The 14,793-nt window shown below is 39.5% G+C and overlaps 1 protein-coding gene across 10 annotated transcripts in view; it reads right to left on the bottom strand.

Annotated features, from left to right (window-relative positions):
- HACL1 (2-hydroxyacyl-CoA lyase 1) overlaps positions 1-14,793 on the bottom strand; it is a 110,858-nt gene that overhangs the window by 89,099 nt on the left and 6,966 nt on the right. For all 10 annotated transcript variants that reach the window (XM_045385163.2, XM_045385165.2, XM_005545707.5 and 7 more), the window contains 6 exons: positions 12,872-12,952; positions 10,794-10,866; positions 7,398-7,475; positions 6,145-6,239; positions 3,783-3,895; positions 512-647 (listed from right to left, as the gene is read on the bottom strand). In XM_045385163.2, coding sequence (XP_045241098.2) covers positions 512-647; positions 3,783-3,895; positions 6,145-6,239; positions 7,398-7,475; positions 10,794-10,866; positions 12,872-12,952 — 576 coding nt within the window. The remainder of the gene's footprint in view (positions 1-511; positions 648-3,782; positions 3,896-6,144; positions 6,240-7,397; positions 7,476-10,793; positions 10,867-12,871; positions 12,953-14,793) is intronic.

Below are 14,793 nucleotides of genomic sequence, written 5' to 3'. Positions count from 1 at the left end.
AGATCTGAGCAGAGAAAAAAAATATAAAATAAAAGAATTAAAAAGAAATGAATACTCAGGGACATATCAGACAATATCAAAATGGATGAAGGTTGACATAGAAAACAATATTTGAAGAAAGAATGATGAAAACTTTCCAAATCTAGAGAAAGACAAATTTAGAGAAAGAAATAAATTTTCAGATTCAAGACTTGAGAATCCCAAACAGGCTAAATTAAAATAAACCATGTACAGACACATCATAATTAAACTGCTGGAAACGAAAGATAAAAGAAAATATCGGTAGCAGCCATGGAAAAACAACATATTACATACAGAGCAACAATAATTTGAATAACTGCAGATTTCTCATATGAAACCAGGAAAGCCAGAAGATAGTCCAAAAATAAACAGGTATTCTTAAAATTCCACGATTCTTTCAGAACTCCATCCTAGATGAAGATCACAAAATAATTTAAATTAGCCTAAAATCTACCAAGCCATTGTATTTAAAATCTGGAACGCCACACACCTGGATCTGGCTGCACCTACACAGTATGGATGGTTGTCAGGGACAACACCCTTCCCCATAGGGGTGGGCAAAAATGGCAGTTTATATTGCTCCACCAATTTCTGGATACTCTCTTCTGCATGAGCATAAGCAGCACCTACAAGAAATACAAATGCATTGGACAATTCAGTTAAGCTCTAGGCACTGTGACCCTTAAAAAAGTTCATGTGGGCCGGGCGCGGTGGCTCAAGTCTGTAATCCCAGCACTTTGGGAGGTCGAGGCGGGCGGATCACGAGGTCAGGAGATCGAGACCATCCTGGCTAACACAGTGAAACCCCGTCTCTACTAAAAATACAAAAAACTAGCCGGGCGAGGGGGTGGGCGCCTGTAGTCCCAGCTACTCGGGAGGCTGAGGCAGGAGAATGGCGTAAACCCAGGAGGCGGAGCTTGCAGTGAGCCGAGATCGGGCCACTGCACTCCAGCCTGGGTGACAGAGCAAGACTCCGTCTCAAAAACAAAGTTCATGTGAAATTGCTTTTTATTTATTTATTTTTTGAGACAGGGACTTACTCTATCACCCAGGCTGGAGTGCAGCGGCATAATTTTGGCTCACTGTAACCTCTGCTCCCCTGGCTCAAGTAATCTTCCCTCCTCAGCTTCCCGAGTTGCTGGGACTACAGGCACACACCACCACCGCACTCAGCTACTTTTAAAATTTTCTGAAGAGGCGAGGTCTCCCTATATTGCCCAGGCAAGTCTGCTGGTCTTGAACTCATGGGCTCAAGCAATCCTCCTTCCTTGACCTCCTACGAAATTGCTTGTAGATCAATACTCAAATACTCTCCTTCTGCCTATACCTGAGCTTAAACTCAAAACAAATTGTGACTACAGTTTTTATTGCTGTTATTTTTAAATGCTTACCAAAGTAAGAGTTCTAATCTTCCACCAATAATACTCTCAATTATTCTGAAGGATGTCTATCTCAAAACAAAAGTCACATCTCACAGCTCTTGCTACTGTCACTTACCCATTCTATGCTACGGTCCTACTGAACTACACTCCACTCTACAATTCCCTGAACACACTATCTTCATTGGGAGGCCCAGGTGGCCTGGGAAGAATGTTGCCCCGAAAGAGAAAAGCCCTCTCTACCCTCACATGTTGGTCCTCATCTCCAGCAAACCTCCTCTACACAAGGTCTCCTAGTCCAGGCATGGAAATTCTAAGGTGCATTAAGTTTCTAAAGATATGCAGATCTTTCTACAGGCTCTATAATTCTGTGATTGTAACAGAGCTAACCCCAGTGGGACACATTATCTTTTTTTTTTTTTGAGGCAAAGTCTCACTCTTGTCATCCAGGCTGGAGTGCAATGGCGCAATCTCAGCTCACTGCAACCTCCGCCTCCCGGGTTCAAGCGATTCTCCTTCCTCAGCTTCCCAAGTAGCTGCGATTACAGGCGCCTGCCACCACGCCTGGCTAATTTTTGTATTTTTAGTAGAGACGGGGTTTCACCATGTTGGCCAGGCTGGTCTTGAACTCCTGACCTCAGGGGATCCACCCACCTCAGCCTCCCAGAGTGCTGGGACTACAGGCATGAGCCACCCCGCTCGGCCCACATTATCATTTGTTTTCACAGTTGTGTGCCTGGGAATAACCCTATACCCTATTCCCTTGATGGCACGAAAAATACCTTATTGTTCAAATATTCCATTTCTAATGTCATCAAGACCACTATATTTTTTTGCTGTTTTATACTTTTTCAAGGCTAGTATATTATTCCATATTCTGTATTTATAATTCTCTACTGAATCCTAGTAAATAGTATCATGCACTTGCAGATTCAATATAATGCTCCATTCTACAAAACTACCTTGAAATCCCTTCTTATACATGTATGATGAAAATCAGTTCCTTTTTTTATCCAGAAAGTGTTCTTGTATTCTCCTTCCTGTCTCAATGTCTTTGTACACTCAGTTCTCTCTTCCTGCTTTGCCTTTGGTCTCTATCCACTTGGTAAACCACTGTCTGCTTTTTCAAGATACAGCTGTTGTGTCACCTCTTCTGGATAGTCCTTCCGTATTACCTACACAAGCAAATTGTTTCTGCTTTCCTTGAAAACCCACCTCAGCCTCTCTGTACCCATCGCACAAGAGTATACCGCACTTACTTGTTACCAGGTCTATCTCCCCTCCCCAATAGGTAGGAACTACTATTTCTCTGTATCCCTCATGAATGTTTTATGTAATCCCTGCCTTATCATAAGCACTCATCAAATGTTTGTTAAAAGAAGAATGAAAACTAGCATCCACTGAGTGCTTTCCACATATTTTGCTATTTAATTGTATCCCACTGAGGCAGTTAATATCCCTATTTTACAAGTGAGGTAATCTGAGACTCAAAGCAGTTGTTTCCCAAAGTCACCGAGCTAATACATCATATAACACGTTCAACTCAATTCTGACCTCAATTTTTTTGTCGTACACTATCAAACTATTTTTAGTTTCTACGTATTTAGTTCCTAAGCAGTTGATAATTGATTAGCACGGTCATAGGTGATCCCAGCAGCCTCCGTTCTAGAACACGAAATGGATACTATAATCAGTTGCTGACAGGAGTATAAGTTGGTTGGTACACCACCTCTGGAGAAAGCAATATGACAATATGTACAAAACTCTTAAAAATATTAATACCCTCTAACTTTTCTTTCTAGGAATCTTAAATCCTAAATACAGAAAAAGCTTTAGGCACAAACATGTTTGCCACAGCTACTCTAAACAAACAAACAGTAATTGGCAAAGATTTAAATATTTGCCAGGAAAGTAAGTGTTAATGTACACATGAAGACACGTTAAAAAATATATTTAGGAAATACTTCTAAGATGAAAAATATTATAATCTTAAATGAATAAGGTAGAATACAAAACTGTCTATATAGTATGAGCACAGTATGTAATATATATGTCAAAAGGAATAGAAATGTACTAAATGTTAAAAATAGCTACCTTAGATGAAGGAACTTCTACTTTTCTTGGTTTTCCAAAATGTTTTATAATAGAATAAACACATTTCACTAATAAGACCAAAGAAATTAAATAGGTAGTATTTCCTTAAAAGGGTGAAATCTCTGGGCATTAATGTCTATAATTTCAAAACAAATAATGCTAAATGGATGATGAGAATTCTTACTCCAATTTCAAACATTAGAACAGACATTAATAAACAACAAAAGTTTATAAAAAGAATTGGCACTTTCAAAAGCCTAGCAAGATTTAGAGTTCTATTCATGTTACCTTTCCCGATGATAAGAAGGGGCTGTTTGGCATTCTTAATAACAGAAGCTGCCGTGCACACAGCAGAGGTTTCTGCCATGCTAATAGGAGGTGACATGCAGCGCTCCACGTGCCTGGAAAAAAAGAGCCCTATTAATTAAAAGAGGCCAGCTCTGATCTTTTTATTGTGAAAATTTCAAATATATAGAAAGGTAGAAAAAATAGTACAATAAGTCCCCACATACCCCCATATAGATCTAACAACTTAATATCATTTTACCACATTTGTTTCATATATACACACATAAACATGCATTTATTTTTCCTGAACTATTCTAAAGTAAATAATAGGCATCAAGACACTTTACCCTTAAAAATTTCTCCATGCAGCTGTGAATAATAAGGACCTTCTCCTATATTCAACTATCACATCATTATCACATCTGGTAAATTAAGAGTTATTCCCTGATATCATCTAATAGCCAGTGAAATGGTCAATTCATTGACAGAAAATCTGAGTTAATGGCTTTGTACTGCAGTAGCAGTAGCAGCTGTCTTAACAGTAAAAACATAATAAAATCTAATGTTTGCTATGTGCCATTTATTCTCATTTATCTGTCAAAACAATGAGGTTAGGTATTAACATCATCTCCACTTCACCACTGAGGAAAAAAAAGGACTCAGAGAAAGTAACTTATCCAAGATCTCCAGATGGCACATGGCAGAGACTGGATTGAACCAGTCATTCTGTCTCCAAAGTCCATGCTTTTAAACACCTTACCACATTTCTTTTTTTTTTTTTTTGGAGACAGAGTCTTACTCTGTCACCCAGGCTGGAGTACAGTGGTGCGAACTTAGCTCACTGCAACTTCCATTTCCCGAGTTCAAGTGATTCTCCTGCCTCAGCCTCCTGAGTAGCTGGGACTACAGGCACATCTCACCAAGCCTGGCTAATTTTTGTATTTTTCGTAGAGATGGGGTTTCACCATGTTGGCCAGGCTGGTCTCAAACTCCTACCTCAGGTGATCCACCCACCTCGGCCTCCCAAAGTGCTGGGATTACAGATGTGAGCCACCACACCTGGCCTCACTACATTTCCACTCACTGGGTGTTAATATTTTAGTATCACAATATGCATTAGTAAAATAAATATTCAAACTGTCACAGTCAAGTATTTCTGGACACCAAGTCCTGTGACATTTCATTTATTCTAATTAATATAAATTATACTGTATAAAATTTAGACATATTGTCAAAATATTTAGACATATAATAGAAAAGGACAATCTGTATAAAATTTAAAAGAAGGCTTACAGAGTTAACTTACCTGAGCTTGCCCTCCTCCCCTTAGTATTATTTTCATTATCATGTTCAGCTATTAGGCAGAATAAACAGATGTCTTTTTTATCCAGCTCTCTCAAATAAAAATCACTCCTGGCCAGGCACGGTGGCTCATGCCTGTAATCCCAGCACTTTGTGAGGCCAAGCTTGGCAGATCATGAGGTCAGGAGTTCGAGACCAGCCTGGCCAACATGGTGAAACCCTGTTTCTACTAAAAATACAAAAATTAGCTGAGCATGGTGGCAGGCGCCTGTAATCCCAGCTACTTGGGAGGCTGAGGCAGAAGAATCGCTTGAACCTGGGAGGCAGAGGTTGCAGTGAGCTGAGATTGTGCCACTGCACTCCAGCCTGGGCAACAGGGAGAGACTCGGTCTCAAAAAAAAAAAACAAAAAAAATCACTCTTTGGTACACAGAGTAAACAGTAAGACCCACTGTCTCTCTGTAGTCACTAAAGATCCATTTGGTCCACAACAGCAGAAATGCACTAAACGGTACCCATGATGCTTTAACCCCAAGTACCTATCCTTATCAGGGGATGACTTAGATATCAGTGAAAAATGATTTTTGTACTTCTTTTCACTTAGTGTTTATTTAAGAAATATGAGAATATGAGAAATCATAGAAACCTCTATATTGGAATATTTGTTAACCACAGAGAGAGACAGCTAGATGTTTTTTATCCTGAGTCTTAATAATTTTTAATAATCACCGAACCTCTTGGCTTACATTATAAAGATTCTCAAGGACCCATACTACATTAACAAGGGATGTATATTTATGGTTAATGGAGGAATAATTTCAACGAGGAGTTCAGGACGTTCTAAGTATTTGGTTTAGTAATTAAATCCAGAAATACCTACTAATATCATTTTAATTAAGAGAATTAAGCCCTTTGGCTAGGATTCAGTTTAATTACTAAATCATCAAGTTAAGACAAATGGAAATTAACTTATAAACTGCTGGGCAAATTCTTCTAGAAAGGTAGGCATTATGATAATACATGTACATTGAAGAAAGAATTCCAGCATAACTATTACTCACTTTATAGAACTCACATTCACCTGAAGGTTCACAAAATCTGCTGGTATGTCAACATAGCAAGCACCTGGACGACCATAGATACTGCTTCTCACTGCCTACGTTCATTACAAGTAGAAGAAAAGATTTGTAAAATCTCAGTCTTATCATATTCTACTCAAAGATAATTTAAAACTGTAATTATGAACACTATTTTCATCTTTCTGATGATCACAATTGAAATGTCTTCTATTGACTACAGTTTTAAAGATTTTTTATTTAAAAGGGAGACAGATAAGAAAGTATTCATTTAGGGCTTTAAAATTCATGTTCTATTACACTTTAGTTTTGGAAATTATTCACCAGGCTCTGCCTGCCAAGTTTTTGCACTGTAATATGTACTTTCACCTGCTCCCTAATCTTAATAATCTGGCAGTGTTTTCAGAAACTGTGATGTTGTTACATGTATCAAACGGTTTCTGTAACTCCTGGTTTTGAAACAGCTCAAACATAATTTCATGTATAAATGCTGATTATAATTTATAATACAGATTATCTGTAATCCAAAAATCCAAAATCTCCCAAAATGTGAAACTTTGTGTGTGCCAACATGATGATACAAGTGGAGAATTCCACATCTGACCTCATGTGACAGCTCACAGTCAAAATGCAGGTGTCTAAACAGTTTATTCAGCGTCCCCAAGGGAAAAATAAAGTTATCATCAGACTATGTATATAAGGCACATATAAAACATAAATGAATTTCATATTTAGACTTGGGTCGTATCCCCAAGATGTCTCATTATATATATGCAAATATTCTAAAATCTGAAAAAATCTGCAGTCAGAAACCCTTCTGAAAAGCATTTCAGGTAAGGAATAATCAACCTGTATGCTGTTTAATTAACAAACAGAGGGTCTTAGAGGGTTTTGGTTTAGTCCCAATTTTCAAAAATAATCTTTTGCAAAAGCACAAGAGAAAAGGTACTCAGGGGTTCATTATAAACCTTTCTCTTTACTTTTGTATAATTAAAAAGGTAATTTTAAAAACTAAAACACAGGAGAAACTTTTTCCAAAAATAACTTATTTTACCTCTCTATAATTAAATGTAATGACAGTGAACATTAAAATGTAAATAGTTTTCTAACAATGCCATTTTTAACTGCCTGAGTATATTCCAATTTGTCACTCATTCTTCTGAGAATAAGAATAACATTAAATATAAGCAACTGAGAAAAATCAGTTGACTTGGAGAGCTTGTTACTAAATACCATACCTTTTCAATAACAAAAGGAACAGCTTCTATGCTGCTTGGACGGGCAGAGAACTTGGTATATAATCTACAAGCTTCAACCTACGGGGAAAATGAAAATCACTTAAAATTCAGCTCACAATCATATTACTCTCCTGAAAGAAGACAAAATGTTAATAATTAGTTTCTTTTATGTTTAGAGGCAAGATGGAGAAAATGCATTACCTAGACTGTCCCTTAAAAGCCTATTCAAAGCACAAAGTTTTGCCTTGGTATGATTCAGGAAGCATATCATACCAAAGATGCAAAATCTTTTGGCAAAGATGCAAAAGTTTGATAATACCCACCATCCAACACAACACAGGAAAATTCTACAAACTGCTGGTGAGACTATAAATGGGAAAGGAAGTTAACACAATCTACAAAAAATTTAAATCAGCGTATCTTTGGATCCAGCAATTTCACAGATAAGAATATGTAACTTCATCTGTTATATTTTGTTATAATAATAATCTATTCTTACATTTCTGCCAGTGTTCCTTTTATGTGCCTTCTTGCTATGGTGTTTAGAACATATGAATTCAGTAGCGATAATTTTTCACTGCTTAATATATCTTGAGGCATTATATAGAAACTGTTTCTCTTGAAACAATTTTACAATTTCAGTATGAAATCTATGAAAAACTGATAGTCCCAGGCATGACAAAATTAAGATCACCCCATGATTTCCAGTCTATGTTCATGTCCTTTAGTTTTAAGGACTTCCACAAAAAACAGATATTTGGATTCTTCCTCTTCCGTTTTTAAATTTGATCTAATAAACTATTATTTTCCATTTCAGGAAAAAAATATATAGTGGACATTTATCCTGTTTTCTTTTTCACCTATATAGTTTCTACAGTAACTTTAGATTTCCTTTTAATTAACTTATCTGCTCTACTTATTTTCCAAACACATCAGCATCTTTTAAATAACTGTTGTTATCGTCTACCATTAACTAAATAAAACTTCAATTCATTTCTAAGAGTATAAAAATATAATTTCTGCATTAACCTATACTACAGTTCAGTATTTTAGTTTATCATATATGAAAGTTTATGTTTTGAAGTTCTCAACAATGATTCCTGATTTACAAATAGACTTTGTCTAATGATTTTATTTATGTATTTATTTTTGAGACAGAGTGTCGCTCTTGTCACCCAGACTGGAGTATAGTGGTGCAATCTCGGCTCACTGCAACCTCTGCCTCCTGGGTTCAAGGGATACTCCTGCCTCAGCCTCCCAAGTAGCTGGGATTACAGGCACCTGCCACCAAGCCCGGCTAATTTTTGTATTTTTTAGTAGAAACAGGGTTTCAACATGTTAGCCAGGCTGGTGTCAAATTCCTGACCTCAAGTGATCTATCCGCTTGGGCCTCCCAAAGTAGTGCTGTGATTACAGGGATGAGACACTGTGCCTGGCTGTCTAATGATTTTAACTTTGTCCCTGTAAATGCTCAAATATATTTGCATCTTAAGTGTCAATCATTCACTTTCATCTATTTGTTTCCTACAACTGTTCCTTTTTTTAAAAAAAAAAAGACAAGGTCTCTTGGATGGGTGTGGTGGCTCATGCCTGTAATCCCAGCACTCTGGGAGGCCAAGGTGGGTGGGTCACTTGAGGTCAGTAGTTCAAGACCAGCCTGGGCAACATGGCAAAACACTGTCTCTGCAAAAAGTACAAAAATTATCTGGGCATGGTGGTGTGTGCCTATCTATAGTCCCAGCCACTTGGGAGGCTGAGGTGGGAGGATGGCTTAAGCCCAGGAGGTTGCAGTGGGCCAAGATCGCACCACTGCACTCCAGACTGGGCAACACAGTCATACCCTGTCTCAAAAAAGAGAGAGAAAAAAAAGAAAGAGACAAGACCTGAATATGTTACACAGACTGGTCTCAAACGTTTGGGCTCCAGCAATTCTCCCGCCTCAGCCTAGCAGCTGAGTAGCTAGGAATACAGTTATGAAACACCTTGTCTAGCTTTATTTTTATTTATTTATTTATTTATTTGAGACAGAGTCTCGCTCTTTCGCCCAGACTGGAGTGCAGTGGCTCGATCTCGGCTCGCTGCAAGCTCTGCCTCCCAGGTTCATGCCATTCTCCTGCCTCAGCCTCCCGAGTAGCTGGGATTACGGGTGCCCACCACCAAGCCCGGCTAATTTTTTTGTATTTTTAGTAGAGATGGAGTTTCACCGTGTTAGCCAGGATGGTCTTGATCTCCTGACCTCATGATCTGCCCACCTTGGCCTCCCAAAGTGCTAGGATTACAGGCGTGAGAGCCTTATTCTTAAAACTGTAGCATTTTGTTGATACATTCTTTCAAGTTTCTTTTAATTTTGAAATGCTTTCTTTCCTCCTTCTAAAACAAAAATATGCTTACCCAGAGTCTACTGACAATCATTTTGAGTAAGATTTTTCCTCTCATTTATTTCCCTAAAGTCTGGGAGGCATAGTCCAAAATCATTTTTATTCCTACCTCTTCTTGACTCTTTTAAGAGCCTATTTTCAGAGCTTAAAATCCTGTCACAAAGGTGTATTTCTTTTTTTTTTTTTTTTGAGACGGAGTCTCGCGCTGTGTCACCCAGGCTGGAGTGCAGTGGCGCGATCCCGGCTCACTGCAAGCTCCGCCTCCCAGGTTCACGCCATTCTCCTGCCTCAGCCTCCCAGTAGCTGGGACTACAGGCGCCCGCCACCACGCCCGGCTAGTTTTTTGTATTTTTAGTCGAGACGGGGTTTCACTGTGTTAGCCAGGATGGTCTCGATCTCCTGACCTCGTGATCCACCCGCCTCGGCCTCCCAAAGTGCTGGGATTACAGGCTTGAGCCACCGCGCCCGGCCACAAAGGTGTATTTCTTAAAAGCTTGTTTCTAAGCAGGGCCTAAGCTTACCCTTAATACCCACCCTGAGGTTGTCTTATAGTAGCTCAAGATAATTACCTTTAAGTTACTTCAGGTACTTCTAATTTATTTATTTTATTTTGCAAACAGGAGGGTTTTTTTAATCTTCTCCCTAACTCTTAATGGTGTGTATGTATCGTGTTACCAAAATCTTAAGAGTTGCAGGCCAGGTGCGGTGGCTCATGCCTGTAATCCCAGCACTTTGGAAAGCTAAGGCGGGCAGATCACTTGAGCTCAGGAGTTCAAGACCAGCCTGGGCAACATGGTGAAACCTCGTCTCTACAAAAAATTCAAAAATTAGCCAGGCATGGTGGTGCGAATCTGTAGTCCCAGCTGCTTGGGAGGCCAAAGTGGGAGGATTGCTTGAGGTCAGGAGGTCAAGACTGCAGTGAGCTGAGATCGCACCATCACACTCCAGCCTGGGCAACAAAGCAAGATCCTGTTTCAAAAATTAAAAATAAAAAAAATAACATCTTAAAGTTGGATACCTGAGGAAACTCCTGGAAAGCTCCCATCGTTTCTTGGTTTCTTTCAGGGGAACCACCAATCACAAGCAAGGGCCTGAAACAGTCATTTTTTTAACAAGATAATTACAAATGAGATCATCATGTGAAACACTAAACAGAATGTCTAATTCATAACAAATAATAAATGTTAAAGGGAGAGAATATTATATTTTTCTCTTAGAAACTGTAGATTAAGGCTGGGCAAGGTGGCTCATGCCTGTAATCCAGCACTCTAGGAGGCCGAGGCGGGTGGATCACTTGAAGTCAGGAGTTCAAGACCAGCCTGGCCAACATGGTGAAACCCTAGCTCTATACAAAATACAAAAATTAGCTGGGGATGGTGGCAGGCACCTGTAATCCCAGTCACTCAGGAGGCTGAGGTAGGAGAATTGCTTGAACCTGGGAGGTAGAGGTTACAGAGAGCCAAGATTGTGCCACTGCACTCCAGCCTGGGTGACAGAGCAAGACTCTGTCAAAAGAACGAAAGAACGAAAAGAAAGAAAAAAAAGAAACTGTTGATTAAAAAATAGCTAGGAAGCAACCTGATATGACAGAACTTCCCTCAATATCAGAAAAAGACAAAATGTATAGTTTTTCTTCCCTTCTTCCCCTTTTGGATGCTGATGCTAAACTTCCCTGTATACTGACATAAAATAAATTTTTATGCCTTTCTTATTACTTTTGGGACAAGGGGAAGAAAAATTTTACACTTTCCTAAGTGAATATATTTGGAAATTACAAAATAAGTGACATTCCTCAGCAATGAAATTCTTACCCTTCAATGTGGAAAAAAAAAGATATGGCAAACCCTAAGGTACTTAAAAAATGTAACACCTTTAAGTAGATAAAGAAGAGAAAGATCAAAAGGAAAGTAAAGAAGAAACTATAAGAAACACAGGGCAAGAAAGAAAACAATGTCCTTTCCACTAGAAAGATTAAATATGTTCCAAATTGATTAGAACCTAACCCCCTTCAACCTGATCTCATTGGTAACGTGCCAGAGATGGAGTTAAGGGCAAGATCAGAGAATAAGTACTAAGTAGTTTATATATAAAGCAAACTAAATGAATATAAGAATTTTAAATATCTTCCTACCTATGCCAAACAAGGTGAAAAATTGGCCACATTTTTACACACTGAGCTGGGATCTTTAAAAAAACAATTCATCACTTAAAGTAAATAGAACTACATACACATTCACACATACACACACATATTAGGAAACTCTAAAATGTTAAAAGTGTTTATCTCAGCTGGGTGCGGTGGCTCATGCCTGTAATCCCAGCACTTTGGGAGGCCGAAGCAGGTGGATCACCTGAGGTCAGGAGTTTGAGACCAGCCTGGCCAGCATGACAAAACCTCGTCTCTACTAAAAATACAAAAATTAGCCGGGCGTGGTGGCGGGGGCCTGTAATCCCAGCTACTTGGGAGGCTGAGGTAGGAGAATCACTTGAACCTGGGAGGCAGAGGTTGTGGTGAGCCAAGATTGCACCACTGCAGTCCAGCCTAGGTGACAGAGTGAGACTCCGCGTCAAAAAAGAAAAAAAAGAAAAAGTGTTCGTCTCTAAGTAAATAAATTGCTGGTGCTTTGAACTTTCGTCCTAATATTCTTTTGTTAGTTATATATATTTAAGGAATACCATATGATGTTTTGACACACATATAGTGAAATGATTACTACAGTCAAGCAAATTAACACATTCATGGTACTTTTTTCCTAAGATACTGTAGAAATAGTCACTTTTTTGGTAAAAGTACCTAAAATTTACTCTCTTTGCAAATTTACAATACACAATATTATTAACTACAGCTTTCATGTTGTACATTAGATCTCCAGGCTTTGTTCTACTTGACTGAAACTTTGTACCCTTTGACCTAGCTCCCTATTCCCCCTCCTCCTCCTCCTCATTCCCTCCCCAGTAACTTTCCACTTTCGGTTTCTAAGAATTGAAGGGTTTTTTTTCCAAGTCTTTCTACCCTAGATCAGTATTAGCTCTACTCAGTAAAATCCTGCAGTGACCTTTTTAAGAAAATGTTTTCAGTAATAATAGCATGATTACCAGCAGTTCACGTTTGCATTTGCCATACCACCCAAGGCGTGGATGAGACCTGGGCCAGAAACAACAAGGCAGACTCCTGGCCTAAAAGCAAAACAGAATTTATTTTATTAAAATCAAGTCAAATGTTAACAACTGATTCATAACACTTTAGTGTGAAACACGGCAATCTTGGACTTCAAAAGAAAGACCTACAGGTCTATAGTATAACTGGTAAAATAATTATTAGAATATTCTTAATAAAAAATTTATATATATGTGTGTGTGTGTGTATATATATATACACACACACATATATATATATACACATACTTTTTTTTTTTTTTGAGATAGCATCTCACTCTGTCGCCCAGGTTGGAGTGCAGTGGCACGATCAGGGCTCACTGCAGCCTCAACCTCCTAGGCTCAGGTAATCTTCCCACCACAGCCTCCCAAGTAACTGGGACTACAGGCAGATGCCACCACGCCTGGCTAATTTTTTGTATTTTTTTTTGGTAGAGACAGGATTTCGCCATGTTGCCCAGGCTGCTCTTGAACTCCTGGGCTCAAGCGATCCGCCTGCCTTGGCTTCCCAAAGTGCTGGGATTACAAGCATAAGCCAGCATGCCTGGCCCAAAAAAAGAAAGATTATATTTATCGGATTTCTTGCAAGAAATAAGGTACCTATCATTTTCACACCTTATATCACTAACCACTTATTTTGATCCTACATCTGGGCTAAATCAAGTTAATGGCCTACAAAAGCAAATTTTTGACTGCTGAGTTCACTTTTGTATGAAAAACAGGTTTTTTTCATTTCTTAACAAATAAATATAACGTCAACTGATCTTTTTTTTTTTTTTTTTTTTTTTTTTTTGAGGCGGAGTCTCGCTCTGTCGCCCAGGCTGGAGTGCTGTGGCCCGATCTCAGCTCACTGCAAGCTCCGCCTCCCGGGTTCCCGCCATTCTCCTGCCTCAGCCTCCCGAGTAGCTGGGACTACAGGCGCCCGCCACCTCGCCCAGCTAGTTTTTTGTATTTTTTAGTAGAGACGGGGTTTCACCGTGTTAGCCAGGATGGTCTCGATCTCCCGACCTCGTGATCCGCCCGTCTCGGCCTCCCAAAGTGCTGGGATTACAGGCTTGAGCCACCGCGCCCGGCCTCAACTGATCTTTGATAGGAAAGTAATTCTGAATGCAGTGCTTTACCCAAAATCTTTTTTTTTTTTTTTTTTTTTGAGACGAAGTCTAGTTCTTGTCCTCCAGGCTGGAGTGCAATGGCTCGATCTCAGCTCACTGCAACCTCCACCTCCTGGATTCAAGTGATTCTCCTGCCTCAGCCTCCCAAGTAGCTGGGATTACAGGCGCCTGCCACTATGCCTGGCTAATTTTTGTATTTTTAGTAGAGATGGGGGTTTCACCATGTTGGTCAGGCTGGTCTCAAACTCCTGACCTCAGGTGATCCGCCCGCCTCAGCCTCCCAAAGTGCTGGGATTACAGGAATGAGCCATCACGCCCGGCCCCCAAAATCTTTTAAAACTGAACTTGAGGCTGAGGGCAGTGGCTGATGTCTGTAATCCCAGCATGTTGAGAGGCTGAGGAAGATGGATCACTGAAGCCCAGGAGTTCAAGACCAGCCTGGGAAATATGGTGAAACCCTGTCTCTATAAAAAATATAAAAGCTAGCTGAGTGTGGTAGTGTGCACCTGTAGTCCCAGCTACTTGGGAGGCTGAGGCAGGAGAATTGCTGGAACCTGGGAGGTGGAGGTTGCAGCAAGCCGAGATGGTGCCACTGCACGCCAGCCTGGGGGCGAGAGTGAGACTCCAAATAAATATTCAACTTGAATGTTTTACCCTTCGGTGTGACTTTCTAAGCTTAAAGCACTCAGGGAAAAGGTATCTTAATATAATTCAGTTTGCCACTTTACATTTATAAAATAATTTCTTAAA

The sequence above is a fragment of the Macaca fascicularis genome, chromosome 2, assembly GCF_037993035.2.
Source record: "Macaca fascicularis isolate 582-1 chromosome 2, T2T-MFA8v1.1".
NCBI classification, from domain to species: domain Eukaryota; kingdom Metazoa; phylum Chordata; class Mammalia; order Primates; family Cercopithecidae; genus Macaca; species Macaca fascicularis.
The sequence above is the reverse complement of the archived record's forward strand: the minus strand, read 5'-3'. Positions and strand labels throughout refer to the sequence as shown.